This window comes from Coregonus lavaretus (genome assembly GCF_964263955.1).
Source record: "Coregonus lavaretus genome assembly, chromosome: 30".
In the NCBI taxonomy this organism is placed as follows: domain Eukaryota; kingdom Metazoa; phylum Chordata; class Actinopteri; order Salmoniformes; family Salmonidae; genus Coregonus; species Coregonus lavaretus.
The window spans coordinates 14,988,729-15,007,612 of record NC_140017.1 but is presented as its reverse complement, the minus strand read 5'-3'; the positions used below and the strand labels follow the sequence as shown (position 1 = coordinate 15,007,612).

At 44.4% G+C, this 18,884-nt stretch overlaps 1 protein-coding gene across 1 annotated transcript in view; it reads right to left on the bottom strand.

The window, feature by feature from the left end:
* The window catches only part of LOC311105577 (gap junction delta-2 protein-like), a gene marked incomplete at both ends in the record, with an annotated part of 27,632 nt that extends 10,085 nt beyond the window's left edge, over positions 1–17,547 (bottom strand). Inside the window, one exon of the mRNA XM_084147763.1 lies at positions 17,477–17,547. Coding sequence (XP_084003889.1) covers positions 17,477–17,547 — 71 coding nt within the window. The remainder of the gene's footprint in view (positions 1–17,476) is intronic.
* Positions 17,548–18,884: the final 1,337 nt, after the last annotated feature.

Here is an 18,884-nt window from a genome sequence, read left to right as displayed (position 1 = left end):
TAGACAGTAGTGATATAGAGTTCACCCTGAGATGGAGCCTGAAATCATTATTACTAGGCTGTCCAATACAAATCCATCCACCTTAGAGAGCACGGGAAGAACACAAGAATGTCAGACAGTACAGACACAATCGGCTTTGTAAAGCTCGGCAACAGCTGTGTGAGTGAGTGTGTTTGGGTATCTGTATACTAGTGTGTGTCTGTTGGCTTATGTGTGTGTGTTTGCGTGTGTCTGATTGCATGAATGTGTTTGCGTGCGTGTGTGTGTGTGTGTGTGTGTGTGTGTGTGTGTGTGTGTGTGTGTGTGTGTGGATGGCACTCTGTTGGCAGGGGAGTGCGGCCCTTCTGCTCCTTCTGTCACTGACTGGAATGTGACAGAGATGGAGGAGGTCCAGGATAGCCCTCAAGACCGGAACACACCCTCTGTGGCAGAGCCAGTACACACTGCTCACTGCTCAGTGCATGTGTGTGTTTCACTGGGTGTGGGTTTTGGGATAGTTTGGTGTGTTTGAGAGAGATATAGAGCAAATACTGTATTTGTATGTGGGTGGATAGAAGGGAATGATCAGTGTCTGTGTTTTTTGTGTGTCTATAGGTCTAAAGTCTAAGCCGTAGGGATGTAAATCTCATTCGTAGACCTCTGACCTGAGACAGTACCCACTCATCCTCATCAAGTCCTACCACTGGTCTGAAAATACACACATGCACCCTCCCCCCACACACAATATCCACAATCTCCTCCTCAATATCCCAGTGCAGCTGATCAGTACTGAGAGACAGACTGGGGTCATGGCACACTGGTGTCCTCTCTCGGTGGACACACACAAGGGCACTAGAGTGACTGGAGCTGCATTTTGTACTGATGATTTAATTACACACAGCACAGCAGTGATTAATCCGCATTTACCACATGAGTAGCTCCAAGTACACTCACAGTGTCACAGCAGTCCTGTACAGCGCCACAGAGACCTCCACTCCACAGTAATCAACTGATAACAGAATCGGTGGGCTATAGGGCTGGTATCGTCATGGCAACACAGCCATCAGAGTAGAGCGCTGGGTTTGAGAAGGTCATGAGGTGTGAGCTGGGAAGAGAGCAGCAGTCAGAGATCGGGATGGGAGCACGGCTATAATCCACATTTAATCTTTCTGTTTTGGACAATCCAGGGCCTGCGAGTGTGGCCCCTGCCAAGGCCAAAACCCAAATCACTCTCAGTCACACATGCTGGAAGCATTCTCCAGCGACTACCAACCACGCATGGTTAGCACACACTCCTCTATCGCTCCTAAATCTATACTAAACATGTACAGTCGTGGTCAAAAGTTTAGAGAATGACACAAATATAAATTTTCTCAAAGTCTGCTGCCTCAGTTGTTATGATGGCAATTTGCATATACTCCAGAATGTTATGAAGAGTGATCAGATGAATTGCAATTAATTGCAAAGTCCCTCTTTGCCATGAAAATGAACTTAATCCCCAAAAAACATTTCCACTGCATTTCAGCCCTGACACAAAAGGACCAGCTGACATCATGTCAGTGATTCTCTTGTTAACACAGGTGAGAGTGTTGACGAGGACAAGGCTGGAGATCACTCTGTCATGCTGATTGAGTTAGAATAACAGACTGGAAGCTTTAAAAGGAGGGTGGTGCTTGAAATCATTGTTCTTCCTCTGTTAACCATGGTTACCTGCAAGGAAACACGTGCCGTCATTATTGCTTTGCACAAAAAGGGCTTCACAGGCAAAGATATTGCTGCTAGTAAGATTGCACCTAAATCAACCATTTATCGGATCATCAAGAACTTCAAGGAGAGAGGTTCAATTGTTGTGAAGAAGGCTTCAGGGCGCCCAAGAAAGTCCAGCAAGCGCCAGGACCGTCTCCTAAAGTTGATTCAGCTGCGGGATCGGGGCACCACCAGTGCAGAGCTTGCTCAGGAATGGCAGCAGGCAGGTGTGAGTGCATCTGCACGCACAGTAAGGCGAAGACTTTTGGAGGATGGCCTGGTGTCAAGAATGGCAGCGAGGAAGCCACTTCTCTCCAGGAAAAACATCAGGGACAGACTGATATTCTGCAAAAGGTACAGGGATTGGACTGCTGAGGACTGGGGTAAAGTCATTTTCTCTGATGAATCCCCTTTCCGATTGTTTGGGGCATCCGGAAAACACCTTGTCCGGAGAAGACAAGGTGAGCGCTACCATCAGTCCTGTGTCATACCAACAGTAAAGCATCCTGAGACCATTCATGTGTGGGGTTGCTTCTCAGCCAAGGGAGTGGGCTCACTCACAATTCTGCCCAAGAACACAGCGATGATTAAAGAATGGTACCAACACATCCTCTGAGAGCAACTTCTCCCAACCATTCAAGAACAGTTTGGTGACGAACAATGCCTTTTCCAGCATGATGGAGCACCTTGCCATAAGGCAAAAGTGATAACTAAGTGACTTGGGGAACAAAACATAGAAATGTTGGGTCCATGGCCAGGAAACTCCCCAGACCTTAATCCCATTGAGAATTTGTGGTCAATCCTCAAGAGGCGGGTGGACAAACAAAAACCCACAAATTCTGACAAACTCCAAGCATTGATTATGCAAGAATGGGCTGCCATCAGTCAGGATGTGGCCCAGAAGTTTATTGACAGCATGCCAGGGTGGATTGCAGAGGTCTTGAAAAAGAAGGGTCAACACTGCAAATACAAATACCTAATGTCATTGTCAATAAAAGCCTTTGACACTTATGGAATGCTTGTAATTATACTTCAGTATACCATAGTAACATCTGACAAAAATATCTAAAAACACTGAAGCAGCAAACTTTGTGAAGACCAATACTTGTGACATTCTCAAAACTTTTGACCACGACTGTACACTACAGAGAAGTATTCTAAATATATTCTAAACATGTACAGTACAGAGAAGTATTCTACATATATTCTAAACATGTACAGTACAGAGAAGTATTCTAAATCTATTCTAAACATGTACAGTACAGAGAAGTATGCAGGGACCCCAGACGTTCTGATTCACGAGACATTTCACATCACAATTGATGTGTATTTGAGTGTGCATTTGAGCGTGATGAACGTCTACATTTTGGGTGAAGTTTGTGTGTTTTAATGCTTGTGTGTTTACCTGTTTATAGGTTGGAATGTGTGCATGTGTTTGTGTGTGGGGGAGGATATGTATTTATGTTTGTGTTAATGTTGCTGTGCAAACCCAATCTCCTCTTCCACAGTAGTCTCCAGAGTGATTGTATCGTTTATCAGTCTCAGCTTTCACTAAGGTGTGATGCTCTGATCTATCTCTAATCCCCATCTGAGGCCTAAGGAGATCAGACACATGAAACCACTGCTCTCTTATAGCGTGTGTGTGTTGTGTGTGTTTGTGTGTGTGTGTGTGTGTGTGTGTGTGTGTGTGTGTGTGTGTGTGTGTGTGTGTGTGTGTGTGTGTGTGTGTGTGTGTGTGTGTGTGTGTGTGTGTGTGTGTGTGTGTGTGCGTGCGTGCATATATTCGTGTGCATGTACGATACATGTCCCAAATGTTTGTAACACAATTTGCTTGGAAAGAGTGGAAATCAATTCAGTATATTATTGCCAGTCAAATGGCCCCTCTCTCTCTCTCTGCAGCATGGTGAGTTGAATGCTGAATAGTTAATGGGAAGATAAGTGAATTTGATAACATGTGTTAGGTGGAGTGTGAATTCATTGTCACATTTAGCATGCGGTTATTAATATTTGGCTGCTAACAGTGTGTGGCTTACTCAGTTTTGTCAGTGTAAACATTTGTCTGAGAGTGTAAGAGTAAATATAGCATCCGCACTGCAATTTGCTTATGCTTGTGTTTGGCCGGCCATCTGGCTGTATGACTGTGTGTGTGTGTGTTGGGGGATGAACTTGTGAGTCAAACGAGGATCTGTTTCACAAGTGTCTGTTTATGTTTGTCTATCTGTGTTGGAGGGAGCATGATGCATGTCTCTTATTGGTCCATGTAAGGTGTTTCACTGGTGTTTGTGTGCGTGATTAAGTATGTATTTCTGTGTGTGTGTGTGTGTGTGTGTGTGTGAGTGAGCTGTCTGGCTCTCTCATCAGCTCCTATCACTTTGACTCAACCACACACAGCAGCTGCTGCTGCAAGCCCTGAGGGACAACGTTGGACACAGTGGACAAACACACACACACACACACACACCAATGCCATATCTCCCATGCCCTCATCATGCCTATAGCCCAAACATTGCAGCAGAATGATAGGATGCAGGTTGTCTCAGTCCCTCCCTCCCTCTCAAGGCCTTCTAGTTCTATCTGTTCAGCGAACAAGCGAACGAGAGAGAGAGAGAGAGAGAGAGAGAGAGAGAGAGAGACAGATGTCAATGCCATATCTCCCCATTCCCTCATTACGCCTATAGCCCATTGCAGCAGAATGATAGGATGCAGGTTGTGTCTCAGTCCCTCCCTCCCTCGCAAGGCCTTCTAGTTCTATCATTCTGAGAGAGAGAGAGAGAGAGAGAGAGAGAGAGAGAGAGAGAGAGAGAGAGAGAGAGAGAGAGAGAGAGAGAGAGAGAGAGAGAGAGAGAGAGAGAGAGAGAGAGAGAGAGAGAGAGATACAGAGAGGGAGACCTTATGAAAATGAGTTCAGCACCACAAGTCACCGTAGAAAAACATTGAGAGAGGCGGTATAAGAAAATGCATCAGAGATGTATGGGATAGATATGATCTGCACTAGGTGCAAATCAATACCCACAGACACTTCATCCATCTTACTCTCACAGATAGAGTGAGAGCACTGGTGCAGTCAGTGGATCTCATTATGAGTCTATGGAAGCTTAGAACAAATGGAAAAGGTTCCTAACAAACTGAAACAACCTTTCATATGCTTCTTGCTCAGTAAGATAATGAAAACTCACTGTTCTGTTGTTGAGAGCCCAACGCTAGTGTGAGGCCTATACAATGAGGCCTTTACTTAATCTTTGACAAACCATGGTATGGCTCTTTGAGAAGGCTGAATCTATGGCTCCATGGCTGTTTGAGGTGTTGACATGGGTTAAGATTATAAGATAATAATTAAGAGTGGTCTGGGACACTGTGTCTATTCTATTCTCTCCCTGTGAGTCTTACAGTCATTTAAGGTCAGTCTTATGGTCATTTATAACCCCTTTAAGTCATAAGCGCTGACTCATGGACTGAACCCTCATTAACAGCCCAGCCTCTCAACGGCCAGAGTCACTGACCTCTCCTCCACTCTTTTTCTCTCTCCCTCTCTTTAACTTTCTCTCCGTCTCTCTGTCTCTCTCTCGCTCTCTCTCCCTCCTTCTCTCTCTTAAGATTCCTAATCGTCTGTTGATTTTTTACCCAGCTGTTTGGGGGTACAGTAAATAGTAGCGTGCTGCCGTTACAACCGCCCCTAATCTTGGTGATCGTGACGTGGTGTTTCACCAGGACATCTGGATAAAGCCAGTCAGATGAGAGAAAAACACTCTGAAGTCTCCGAATGTAACAATTGTGTATACGATATCTTACACCTTTTTCAAAGTTACATGGTTTATCTAAACACTCATCCATACACTCATACACGTAAGACAAGGGTTTATCTGTATGACTTTAACAGGGATGACAGGAAGCTTAGCATTAAAGTATTGAGTTATTGGAATAATGGAAAGAAAATAAGAAATGGTGAGAGAGGAGGAATGGGTTGTGGGAGGAAAGAGAGAAGTGGGAGATATTGAATGAGTACAGAAAATTTGAAAACCAAGAATGAGAGGAGAATAAAGGAAGTGAGAATATATTTGCATCAAAATGCATTTGTACATATATTTGTACACACTGTGGTGCATGTTGATAGACACGTTTATTGGCTGTAGGGCAGAGGTCGGCAACAGGTGGCCCACGGGCCAAAACCGTCCCGCAAGTAAAACAGGACCAGGACCTCCACATCCGGCTTCTTCACCTGCGGGATCGTCTGACACCAGCCACCCGGACAGCTGATGAAACTGTGGGTTTGCACAACCGAATAATTTCTGCACAAACTGTCAGAAACCGTCTCAGGGAAGCTCATCTGCATGCTCAGCGTCGTAACCGACTTCGGTAGGCAAATACTCACCTTTGAAAGCCACTGGCACACTGGACAAGTGTGCTCTTCACGGATGAATACCGGTCTCAACTGTACTGGACAGAAGGCAGACGATGTGAACAGAGTGCCCCATTGCTTGAAATTGAGCTGAGATGCATCCTGTTTCCATTGATCATCCTTGAGATGTTTCTACAACTTGATTGGCGTTCACCTGTGGTAAATTCAATTGATTGGACATGATTTAGAAAGGCATACCCCATGTCTATATAAGGTCCCACAGTTGACAGTGCATGTCAGAGCAAAAACCAAGCCATGAGGTCGAAGGAATTGTCCTAAGAGCTAAGAGACAGGATTGTGTCGAGGCACAGATCTGGGGAAGGGTACCAAAACATTTCTGCAGCATTGAAGGTCCCCAAGAACACAGTGGCTGCCATCATTCTTAAATGGAACAAGTTTGGAACCACCAAGACTCTTCTAGAGCTGGTCTCCCTGCCAAACTGAGCAATCGGGGGAGAAGGGCTTTGGTCAGGGAGGTGACCAAGAACCCGATGGTCACTTTGACAGAGCGCCAAAGTTCCTCTGTGGAGATGGGAAAACCTTCCAAAAGGACCACCATCTCTGCAGCACTCCACCAATCAGGCCTTTATGATAGAGTGGCCAGATGGAAGCCACTCCTCAGTAAAAGGCACATGACAGCCCACTTTGAGTTTGCCAAAAGTAACCTAAAGGACTCTCAGACCATGAGAAACAAGATTCTCTGTTCTGATGAAACCAAGATTGAATTATTTGGCCTGAATGCCAAGCGTCACGTCTGGAGGAAACCTGGCACAATCCCTACGGTGAAGCATGGTGGTGGCAGCATCATGCTGTGGGGATGTTTTTCAGCGGCAGGGACTGGGAGACTAGTCAGGATCGAGGGAAAGATGAATGGAGCAAAGTACAGAGAGATCCTTGATGAAAACCTGATCCAGAGCGCTCAGGACCTCAGACCGGGGTGAAGGTTCACCTTCCAACAGGACAATGACCCTAAGCACACAGCCAAAACTACGCAGGAGTGGGTTCGGGACAAGTATCTGAATGTCCTTGAGTGGCCCAGCAAGAGTCCGGACTTGAACCCGATCTAACATCTCTGGAGAGACCTGAAAATAGTTGTGTAGTGACACTCTCCATCCAACCTGACAGCGCTTGCAAGGATCTGCAGGGAAGAATGAGAGAAACTCCCCAAATACAGGTGTGCCAAGATTGTAGCGTCATACCCAAGAAGACTCAAGGCTGTAATCGCTGCCAAAGGTGCTTCAAGAAAGTACTGAGTAAAGGGTCTGAATACTTATGTAAATGTGCTATTTCAGTTTATAATTTTTATAAATTTGCAAAAAAAATCTAAAAACCTGTTTTTGCTTTGTCATTATGGGGTATTGCGTTCAGATTGATGAGGGGAAAAAACTATTTAATCCATTTTAGAATAAGGCTGTAATGTAACAAAATGTGGAAAAAGTCAGGTGTGGTCTGAATACTTTCTGAATGCACAGTAAAAATACAGTACCAGTCAAAAGTTTGGACACACCTACTCATTCAAAGGTTTTTCTTAATTTTTTACTATTTTCTACATTGTAGAATAATAGTGAAGACATCAAAACTATTAAATAACACATATGGAATCATGTAGTAACCAAAAAAGTGTTAAACAAATCAAAATATATTTTATATTTGAGATTCTTCAAAGTAGTCACCCTTTGCCTTGATGACAGCTTTGCACACTCTTGGCATTCTCTCAACCAGCTTCACCTGGAATGCTTTTCCAACAGTCTTGAATGAGTTCCCACATATGCTGAGCACTTGTTGGCTGCTTTTCCTTCACTCTGCGGTCCAACTCATCCCAAACCATCTCAATTGGGTTGAGGTCGGTTGATTGTGGAGGCCAGGTCATCTGATGCAGCACTCCATCACTCTCCTTCTTGGTCAAATAGCCATTACACAGCCTGGAGGTGTGTTGAGTCATTGTCCTGTTTAAAAACAAATGATAGTCCCACTAAACGCAAACCAGATGGGATGGTGTATAACTGCATAATGCTGTGGTAGCCATGCTGGTTAAGTGTGCCTTGAATTCTAAATAAATCACTGAAAATGTCACCAATAAAGTACCCCCACAGCATCACACCTCCTCCTCCATGCTTCACGGTGGGAACCACACATGCGGAGATCATCTGTTCACCTACTCTGCGTCTCACAAAGACACTGCGGTTGGAACCAAAAATCTCAAATATGGACTCATCAGACCAAAGGACATATTTCCACCGGTCTAATGTCCATTGCTCGTGTTTCTTGGCCCAAGCAAGTCTCTTCTTCTTATTGGTGTCCTTTAGTAGTAGTTTCTTTGCAGCAATTTGACCATGAAGGCCTGATTCACACAGTCTCCTCTGAACAGTTGATTTTGAGATGTGTCTGTTACTTAAACTCTGTGAAGCATTTATTTGGGCTGCAATTTCTGAGGCTGGTAACTCTAATGAACTTATCCTCTGCAGCAGAGGTAACTGTGGGTCTTCCTTTCCTGTGGCGGTCCTCATGAGAGCCAGTTTCATCTTTGGTTCAAACTGCTGTGTCTTTGTGAGACGCGGTGTGGGTAAACGGATGATCTCCGCATGTGTAGTTCCCTCCTAAAAAGGAGGTGTTATGGTGTGGGGGTGCTTTGCTGGTGACACTGTCTGTGATTTATTTAGAATTCAAGGCACACTTAACCAGCATGGCTACCACAGCATTCTGCAGCGATACGCCATCCCATCTGGTTTGGGCTTAGTGGGACTATCACTTGTTTTTCAACAGGACAATGACCCAACACACCTCCAGGCTGTGTAAGGGCTATTTGACCAAGAAGGAGAGTGATGGAGTGCTGCATCAAATGACCTGGCCTCCACAATCCCCCAACCTCAACCCAATTGAGATGGTTTGGGATGAGTTGGACGACAGAGTGAAGGAAAAGCAGCCAACAAGTGCTCAGCATATGTGGGAACTCCTTCAAGACTGTTGGAAAAGCATTCCAGGTGAAACTGGTTGAGAGAATGCCAAGATTGTGCAAAGCTGTCATCAAGGCAAAGGGTGGCTATTTGAAGAATGTCAAATATAAAATATATTTTGATTTGTTTAACACTTTTTTGGTACTTACATGATTCCATATGTGTTATTTCATAATTTCGACGTCTCCACTATTATTCTACAATATAGAAAATAGTAAAAATAAAGAAAAACCCTTGACTGAGTAGGTGTGTCCAAACTTTTGACTGGTACTGTATATATAATTTTTTTTTTAAATATATATATATTTTCCTTTATTACTTTCCCCTAACTCTACCACCCCTCCCGTAATTGGAGTAAACTAATGGACAACAACACTTCGGCTTCTACTTCCAGCTTATACATACTATATAGATTTTACGGACACAATGTATTTTACAATAGTTCTATTTTTTTTGTTTTTAGTCCCACCCTTCAGCTCCACTCAACCCCTCCCATCTATCTCTTAACACCATCCAGTTTTGATTTCTATTTGCCATATATTTTTCAACTGTGCTGTGATGTTTCACAAAAGTTCTGAACCTTTCCAATTGCATTTTATCTATGTCAATTTGAACGCACAGATACCGTGACTAGATCCTGAGGCCCATTGTTGTGCCATTCATCCGCCGCCATCACCTCATGTTTCAGGATGATAATGCACAGCCCCATGTCACAAGGATCTGTACACAATTCCTGGAAGCTGAAAATGTCCCAGTTCTTCCATGGCCTGCATACTCACCAGACATGTCACCCATTGAGCATGTTTGGGATGCTCTGGATCAACGTGTAAGACAGCGTGTTCCAGTTCCCGCCAATATCCAGCAACTTTGCACAGCCATTGAAGAGGAGTGGGACAACATTCCACAGGCCACAATCAACAGCCTGATCAACTCTATGCGAAAGAGATGTGTCACGTTTAATGAGGCAAATGGTGGTCACACCAGATACTGACTAGTTTTCTGATCCACCGCCTACTTTTCTTTTAAGGTATCTGTGACCAATAGATGCATATCTGTATTCCCAGTCATATGAAATCCATAGATTAGGGCCTAATTAATTTATTTATATTGGCTGATTTCCTTATATGAACTGTAACTCAGTAAAATGAACAGTCAAATCTTTGAAATTGTTGCATGTTGCGTTTATATTTTTGTAAGGTGTAGTTTTTGGTTAAAAAAAAAGACTTTAAAATCACCACGAATTCAACTAAAAATATATATAATTTAGGAAGTCTGTTCCCACGTATTCCCACGAATAAAAAAAGAGATGTGATCGTGTCTCAATGTAATCAAGGTATATAATGATTGTTATTTTCAAATACAATCTCTTTTTGGGCTTAGTTCTGTAAAAAGTATTATTATTATTTTCCAGCCCACTGACAATTCACTCCGATCTAGTTGCCTGCTGTAAGGGGAAGAAGCGACTGTAAACACTCTAGGGGCCAATGTATCTGAAATGAGGATTGTAATAAATAGACCTGTGGGGGACTCCGCAAGGTATGGGTCCTCTAATACAACCACAGTGCATTCTCATCATGGTCTATTATACACACACACACACACACACACACACACACACACACACACACACACACACACACACACACACACACACACACACACCGATGTGCTCTCTCAGTGCTCTCCCTCCTAAATAGCCATTACCTCACAGCTCCCTCATTCCAATACTCTCACCAGAGCTGAACAGCACTCACACTGATTGAACAAAATGATAATTGGTTAAAATGAGCCGGAACTACACAGAGCCATGCTCCAGCAAAGATCAAATAATTTTTTTAATTAAATAAATGTATATAATTCCAATCAATCAATTCATCCAACTCAAAAAAGAATGTTTATCGCATTCAAATTACTCAACTTAAATGTGTGTAGATGACCTGTACTTTAGTATAGGCTATGTGTTTTTGTGTTTATACACTGATTCATGTCTACTATAGACTGTACAGTCGTGTCAAAAGTTTTGAGAATGACACAAGTATTGGTCTTCACAAAGTTTGCTGCTTCAGTGTTTTTAGATATTTTTGTCAGATGTTACTATGGTATACTGAAGTATAATTACAAGCATTCCATAAGTGTCAAAGGCTTTTATTGACAATTACATTAAGTTTATGCAAAGAGTCAATATTTGCAGTGTTGACCCTTCTTTTTCAAGACCTCTGCAATCCGCCCTGGCATGCTGTCAATTAACTTCTGGGCCACATCCTGACTGATGGCAGCCCATTATTGCATAATCAATGCTTGGAGTTTGTCAGAATTTGTGGGTTTTTGTTTGTCCACCCGCCTCTTGAGGATTGACCACAAGTTCTCAATGGGATTAAGGTCTGGGGAGTTTCCCGGCCATGGACCCAAAATGTCGATGTTTTGTTCCCTGAGCTACTTAGTTATCACTTTTGCCTTATGGCAAGGTGCTCCATCATGCTGGAAAAGGCATTGTTCATCACCAAACTGTTCTTGGATGGTTGGGAGAAGTTGCTCTCGGAGGATGTGTTGGTACCATTCTTTATTCATGGCTGTGTTCTTAGGCAAAATTGTGAGTGAGCCCACTCCCTTGGCTGAGAAGCAACCCCACACATTAATGGTCTCAGGATGCTTTACTGTTGGCATGGCACAGGACTGATGGTAGCGCTCACCTTTTCTTCTCCGGACAAGGTGTTTTCCGGATGCCCCAAACAATCGGAAAGGGGATTCATCAGAGAAAATGACTTTACCCCAGTCCTCAGCAGTCCAATCCCTGTACCTTTTGCAGAATATCAGTCTGTCCCTGATGTTTTTCCTGGAGAGAAGTGGCTTCCTCGCTGCCCTTCTTGACACCAGGCCATCCTCCAAAAGTCTTCGCCTCACTGTGCGTGCAGATGCACTCACACCTGCCTGCTGCCATTCGTGAGCAAGCTCTGCACTGGTGGTGCCCCGATCCCGCAGCTGAATCAACTTTAGGAGACGGTCCTGGCGCTTGCTGGACTTTCTTGGGCGCCCTGAAGCCTTCTTCACAACAATTGAACCTCTCTCCTTGAAGTTCTTGATGATCCGATAAATGGTTGATTTAGGTAGGTGCAATCTTACTAGCAGCAATATCCTTGCCTTTGAAGCCCTTTTTGTGCAAAGCAATGATGACGGCACGTGTTTCCTTGCAGGTAACCATGATTAACAGAGGAAGAACAATGATTTCAAGCACCACCCTCCTTTTAAAGCTTCCAGTCTGTTATTCTAACTCTATCAGCATGACAGAGTGATCTCCAGCCTTGTCCTCGTCAACACACTCACCTGTGTTAACGAGAGAATCACTGACATGATGTCAGCTGGTCCTTTTGTGGCAGGGCTGAAATGCAGTGGAAATGTTTTTTTGGGGATTAAGTTCATTCTCATGGCAAAGAGGGACTTTGCAATTAATCTGATCACTCTTCATAACATTCTGGACTATTTGCAAATTGCCATCATAAAAACTGAGGCAGCAGACTTTGTGAAAATTAATATGTGTCATTCTCAAAACGTTTGACCATGACTGTAGATGTGTTGGTGCATGTTTGGAGCACAGTGGGTATAGTCCTCTTCATCTTCCTCTTCCTCATGCTGAGTGACAGGAGAGGAAGAGAGCATGGTGCACACACACACACACACACACACACAGCCATGTGCACATTGACACAAACACATGTAAAAAACACACAATACATTCATATACCAACAAAGTCCCCCAATCCTTTGCTAACACACATATGCTGCCTTTCTAACCCAAAGCTGCCCACGCAGCAAAAGAAAACAGTGTGTAATATATTATATTTTATTATGCTATCTCTAATACACAATGACATTACCCTGAGGCAAGGCACAGATAATGCCATACCATGTAGGCTAGCTCCTCTACCTATGGTAAGTATGGTAGACCCTGTTTCTGGAAGCCATAGTTTGGGCTGGTTGCTTCAGCGCTACTAAGATTAGTAAGTAACTACAAGAAATCCATCAGGTTAAAATATCCTACTAATTGGTGTCCAACCAAATGGTTTCCACCAGGTTTAACCTGACTGGAGCATGGGTTCCCTCACATGTTCAATTTCCTACTCCTCTATCCAAGTCTAACCCAACTCAAAATAATAAGTTACTCTAATTTGTATCTAACTCAAAACAATACGTTTTCCCAACTCCTACTCCCCATGTCTGTTGCTGTCTACAATGTTTTTCCACCAACTGTCCATAGAGTTCATCAGTCATGAAGCTGGTTTATAGCCAAGACATTATGATCTCTGCCTGTTTTGAGGCTCTTCCTTCCAACAATGGGTATCAGTGTCGAGATCAGTGGTTGGTTCCAATTGGAACCCTGGTATGTGGCCAGTGTTCAGTCATGCTCTCTCCCTCTCCAGCCTGCATGTCAATGGAAGGAAGCCACTATCTGTGCTCAGCCAGGAATTCTATTTACAAGTGGACGACGTCTGATAAATCATACGCGCACACACACACACACACCCACACTGTCTTGGGAAAGAAATGTGGCATCTCTCCTGCAAATGTACACAAACACATCTGTGTGTGTTAATGCTAATGCGATTAATGTGATTCATGTTGAAAAGTAGCCAGTTTGTTTTGGCGTCGTCCTGAGGGAATGCACTGTGGCATCGCCAGGGAATAAGGGAGCCATGATGCTTCCTTCCTTATTTCCTCACATCTTCAGACAGTGACCAATGAGGAGCCCCAAACCACAGTAGAAGGACCAATCAGGGACTTGTGCTCAGGAGGATATCCAGTTTCCACAATGTTTCTAAACAGCGATGATGCCAAGGTCGGATGTCATGTCATGGAGAATGATCACTGTCTACCACGGCTGAACAATAGTGAAGGCAATTGCCAGCTAACATGCCAGCAACTTACAGTACAATTTTAGAAAAAGGGTTCCAAAGGGTTTTTCATTTGTCCCTATGGGAGAACCCTTTTTGGTTCTAGGTAGAACCCTTTTGGAAAGGGTTCTACATGGAACCCAAAAGGGTACTACCTGGAACCAAAAAGGGTTCTTCAAAGGGTTCTCCTATGGGGGCAGGTGATTAACTCTTTTAGGTTCTAGATAGCACCTTTTTTTCTATGAGCGTTACAATGGATGAAAAGCAAACATGACTAAATGAGTCAGCTACAAAACAGTACAGACAATTGCTTTAACTCTAACTCTAATACCCCCTCTTCCTCATGGTCATATTACCATCTTACCCTTTAACACCATTGTCAGAGAGAGAGAGAGAGGGGACAGTTCTTACACTGATACTGTAACCATAGAAATATAACTACTAGAACACACACTAGAATGGAGAAATCAGAACAATTACTTGAATAGCGGATTACCGTTCTAGTAATTATATTTCTATGACTGTAACCAGCCTCTGCTGACTGAAGCAATGGCGCCTGCCTCTGTCTGTCAGAGTGTGAATAACACTCTCACTCCTTCTAGCATGGGTGACTAATTCAGATGATCAGTGTGGATCATGAATGAGTATGGGAGGCGTGATCATTCATAGCACCACTACTGCTACCGGATACAGGCTGACTGGTCTGTCTCTTAATGGAAGCACACATCTGTGGAAGCCAGGGTTCAGGGAGCTTTGGCACTATGAATATTATACTGTAATTCTATAGCGCTAGTCCTGGAGGAACATTCATATAGACATAGCGATGGACACACTGATTATGATAGTGTTATGTATAGGTTATGAATGTGTTATGAAGTCCTTATGTAGGTACCCTTCAAATAATGTGTCACCCTATAATGAATGTGCTGAATAGTTGATAATGTAATTTATACACTCAAGGTATCTAATCTTGTATGACAAATTATGGACAACTAGCTATAGGTCCCAGTACTGTGTTATGAGGTAGCCTACAGTAGATATTGGATGTTGGTTTTAATCTCTCTCTCTCTCTCTCTCTCTCTCTCTCTCTCTCTCTCTCTCTCTCTCTCTCTCTCTCTCTCTCTCTCTCTCTCTCTCTCTCTCTCTCTCTCTCTCTCTCGGCTTAGAGTGGATTTAGCAAGACATGATTTTGTGATGAGAATCATCAACAATGACTGACAGTGACAGCTCTTTTGTACTTCGCTGAGCTGCAGTTGCACTTTTAAGCCTCCACTGTGTTAGGACAACCAATGACATAAGAATCTCACAATTAATTTGGGATACAATTCAAAACACATATGTAATATAATGATATATAACTCAAAAAATAGATACAAATGAGATTTCTCTATACTGAGTAACAAAATGTACATCCCAAATGACACCCTATTCCCTTTATAGGATACTACATTTACATTACATTTTAGTCATTTAGCAGACGCTCTTATCCAGAGCGACTTACAGTTTGTGAATATATTAAAAAAATATATATATATTTTATATTTTTAGTTATATCTTTTTTATTAAATGTTTTTATTTTATTTTTTATTTTTTTATTTTTTTATACTGGCCCCCCGTGGGAATCGAACCCACAACCCTGGCGTTGCAAACACCATGCTCTATCAACTGAGCTACATCCCTGCCGGCTATTCCCTCCCCTACCCTGGACGACGCTGGGCCAATTGTGCGCCGCCCATGAGTCTCCCGGTCGCGGCCGGCGGCGACAGAGATATTGGAGATATATATACTACTTATGACCATGATCCATAGGGCTCTGTTCAAAAGTAGTGCACTATACACTGAGTCTACAAAACATTAGGAACACCTGCTCTTTCCATGACATAGACTGGCCAGCTAAATCCAGGTGAAAGCGCTGATCCCTTATTGATGTCACTTGTTAATTCCACTTCAATCAGTGTAGATGAAGGGGAGGAGACAGGTTAAAGAAGGATTTTTAAGCTTTGAGACAATTGAGACATGGATTGTGTATGTGTGCCATTCAGAGGGGGAATGGGCAAGACAAAAGATTGAAGTGCCTTTGAATGGGTATGGTAGTAGGTGCCAGGTGCTGCGGTTTGTGTCAAGAATGGCAACACTGCTGGGTTTTTCACACTCAACAGTTTCCCGTGTGTATCAAGAAAGGTCCACCACCCAAAGGACATCCAGCCAACTTTACACAACTGTGGGAAGCATTGGAGTCAACATGGGCCAGCATCCCTGTGGAACGCTTTCGACACTTTGTAGAGTCCATGCCCCGACGAATTGAGGCTGTTCTGAGGGCAAAAGGGGCGGGTGCAACTCAATATTAGGAAGGTGTTCCTAATGTTTGGTATAGTCAGTGTATAGGGAATAGGGTGCCATTTGGGATGCACACAAAGCTAAATGAGCAGACTTTCTATGGCAGTCTTGGAGCATTCATTTATCTTTATGAAGATGTCAGGGAGGACCAGTGACCACACTGCCCATAATGAGGACAAAACCAACCCTTCAGCCTTCTGTAGTGACTTCCCAGAAGACTTGACACCACTGCAAAGGAGACCACTTTCTGCTGCATGCAGCTCTGAGAAAACAAGCTCTCTGACGCTTACTACACATAGAACATGACACGCTATCAAAGAGTAAGAGAGAAAGAGAACGTGTGAGAGGGTATGAGAGAGAGAGCGAGAGAGTGAGAGAATAGAGAGTGAGAGGAGAAAGTGAGAGGAATGGACTGGGCGAAAGTCAAACAAGGTCTCTGTATCCTCGTGCTGTTCTAAAGTGACAGCTGAAGCCCCTTGGACCAATAGCATCTTTCCTCGCCCCTGTTCTACCCCCTCCATTCTCCCCCTCCCTTCATCATCCCATCACTTTGTCCACAGGATTAAAACAAAGCCTCTCAGATTCTGATCAGCCACTTTGGACAGGAAGCCACAGACTCAATCAGACCATATTTGCAACACATAGAGATGACAGACAGAGGGGAAGGTCCATTGAGAGCCTCAAACTGACCATACAGATGAGAATAACCTCGGAATAAGCCCCCTATCCAATACCTAGCCTACAGTATTTTCTAATCATTCCATTCAAACCAATGGAGGATAGAGTGCCCTTTGCAGCCAACACCAGATACATTTATTAACAATCTGCCCTTTTAAAATGGTAATGTAATGTCTTATTTTATTTTTGTATTATTTTAATGTTATGGCCATTGTGTTTGCGATTGAGCCTTCGGAATGGAAACCAAAGACAAAGTGAATGGGACAGTAAAGCTTTTAAATGTAATGTAATTTAACCTCTAGATCAGGCAAATACAAATCTGGACTTTGAAGCCAGTTCCACTGCTGATTTTCATTATTTCCTTCTAACCAGGGACTGATTATGACCTGGGATACCAGGTGGGTGCAATTAATGATCAGGTAGAACAGAACCAGCAGTACTCCGGATCTGCAGGCTCAGATTTGAATACCCCTGCTCTAGATATCAGTATGCTTGCTTACCTTCCGATCATGGTGGAATGCTGCTGGACGGCAGCCTCCAGGAGGCGCTCCAGGATGGTCCACTCCCCCATGATGGCCGTGGATACTCCTCTGGGTACAGGAAACCCGCTGTAGACCCTACCCTCGGGGCTTCGAGGTGCCCTAGGCCCACGGGCGTCTACCCACCGGAGGGGAAGAGAGAGTGCTGCTGCTGGGTGGGACTGGGGGCCGAGGGCGTCCCCTACTACAGCTCAATGGGCCCCCATGGCTGCCTGATGGATATCCCTGGTCCCTAGCTCCACCTCCGCCGCGTTGACCTGAGATGACTGGACCGGTGCTTCTCTGTGTGTCGCCGTGCAGACGCGCGTACACGTACAAGCACTGTATCTGGTGGCAGAATTGGTGTCCCTGTTTTCACTTGTTCTGTTCTCACGTGGGTTCTCTCTCTCTGCGATCCTGCCCTCTAGGTGTACCTGGCCTCTCTACCTATCTCTGTCTCCAGCTACCCTACTGCTTTCACACAAACACACACACCTGCCCCTGCTCGCTACCACAACACACATAGAAGAGCCTCACACTCTCTCCCCAGCTGTCGTAATCCCTCAGCCACTGTGCTGGGTCTGGTAAAACACCACCCAACACAATGAAACCAGACTCCCACACTCCAAACACCCTGCCATGCACTGAGACTTACAGTGTGCAGGAACAGTGATCCATCGCAGTCTCACAAGCACACTCCTTCACGCTCACACACTCGCACACTGTCCTCAACAGTCAAAGATCAGCATCTGTCTTCTCTCTCCACTCCTCCCTCATCCTCCTCTTCCCTCCCTCATCCTCCTCTTCCCTCCCTCATCCTCCTCTTCCCTCCCTCCACTCTGTCTCTCCTCCGTCCTCTCTCTCCTTCCCTGTGGGTAGTCTTGTGCTTCTCTGCCTCTCTCTCCACCTCTCCTCCACAAGCTACTACCTACCGCTCTCCCTCCACGTTGTCTAGTTTTCTGTTTCCCTCTCTCCTCTCTCCACTCTCCTCGTTCTGTTCACACCGTCAGCGGTGGAGTAGTGTACCTCCCTCCCTCTCTCGTTTACTCTCTCGCTCTCCCCCTCTATCACTTTGGCAGAGAGCGAGAGTGAATTTCTGCTTCGCCGGTGCTCGTAAGGAAAGCTCCCCACTGGTTTCTCTCAGCGTGCTAGAGGAATGATAGCTCTTCTTCTCCTCCCTCCCTCTGCTGCTTCTCTGCCTTCATCTTGTTTCCCTCACAGTTTGTCTCCATCTTCACCTGCCCACTCCCTTTCTCTCACTCTCTCTCTCTCACACGCTCGCTCTTCGCCTGCAGGCACCCGGCTCGTGCGTGTGTCCAGAGGATTAAAGGAGAGGAATCATCTATCTGCTTATCCTCTCCTCTCCCCCCTCTCTCTTATCTCTCACTGT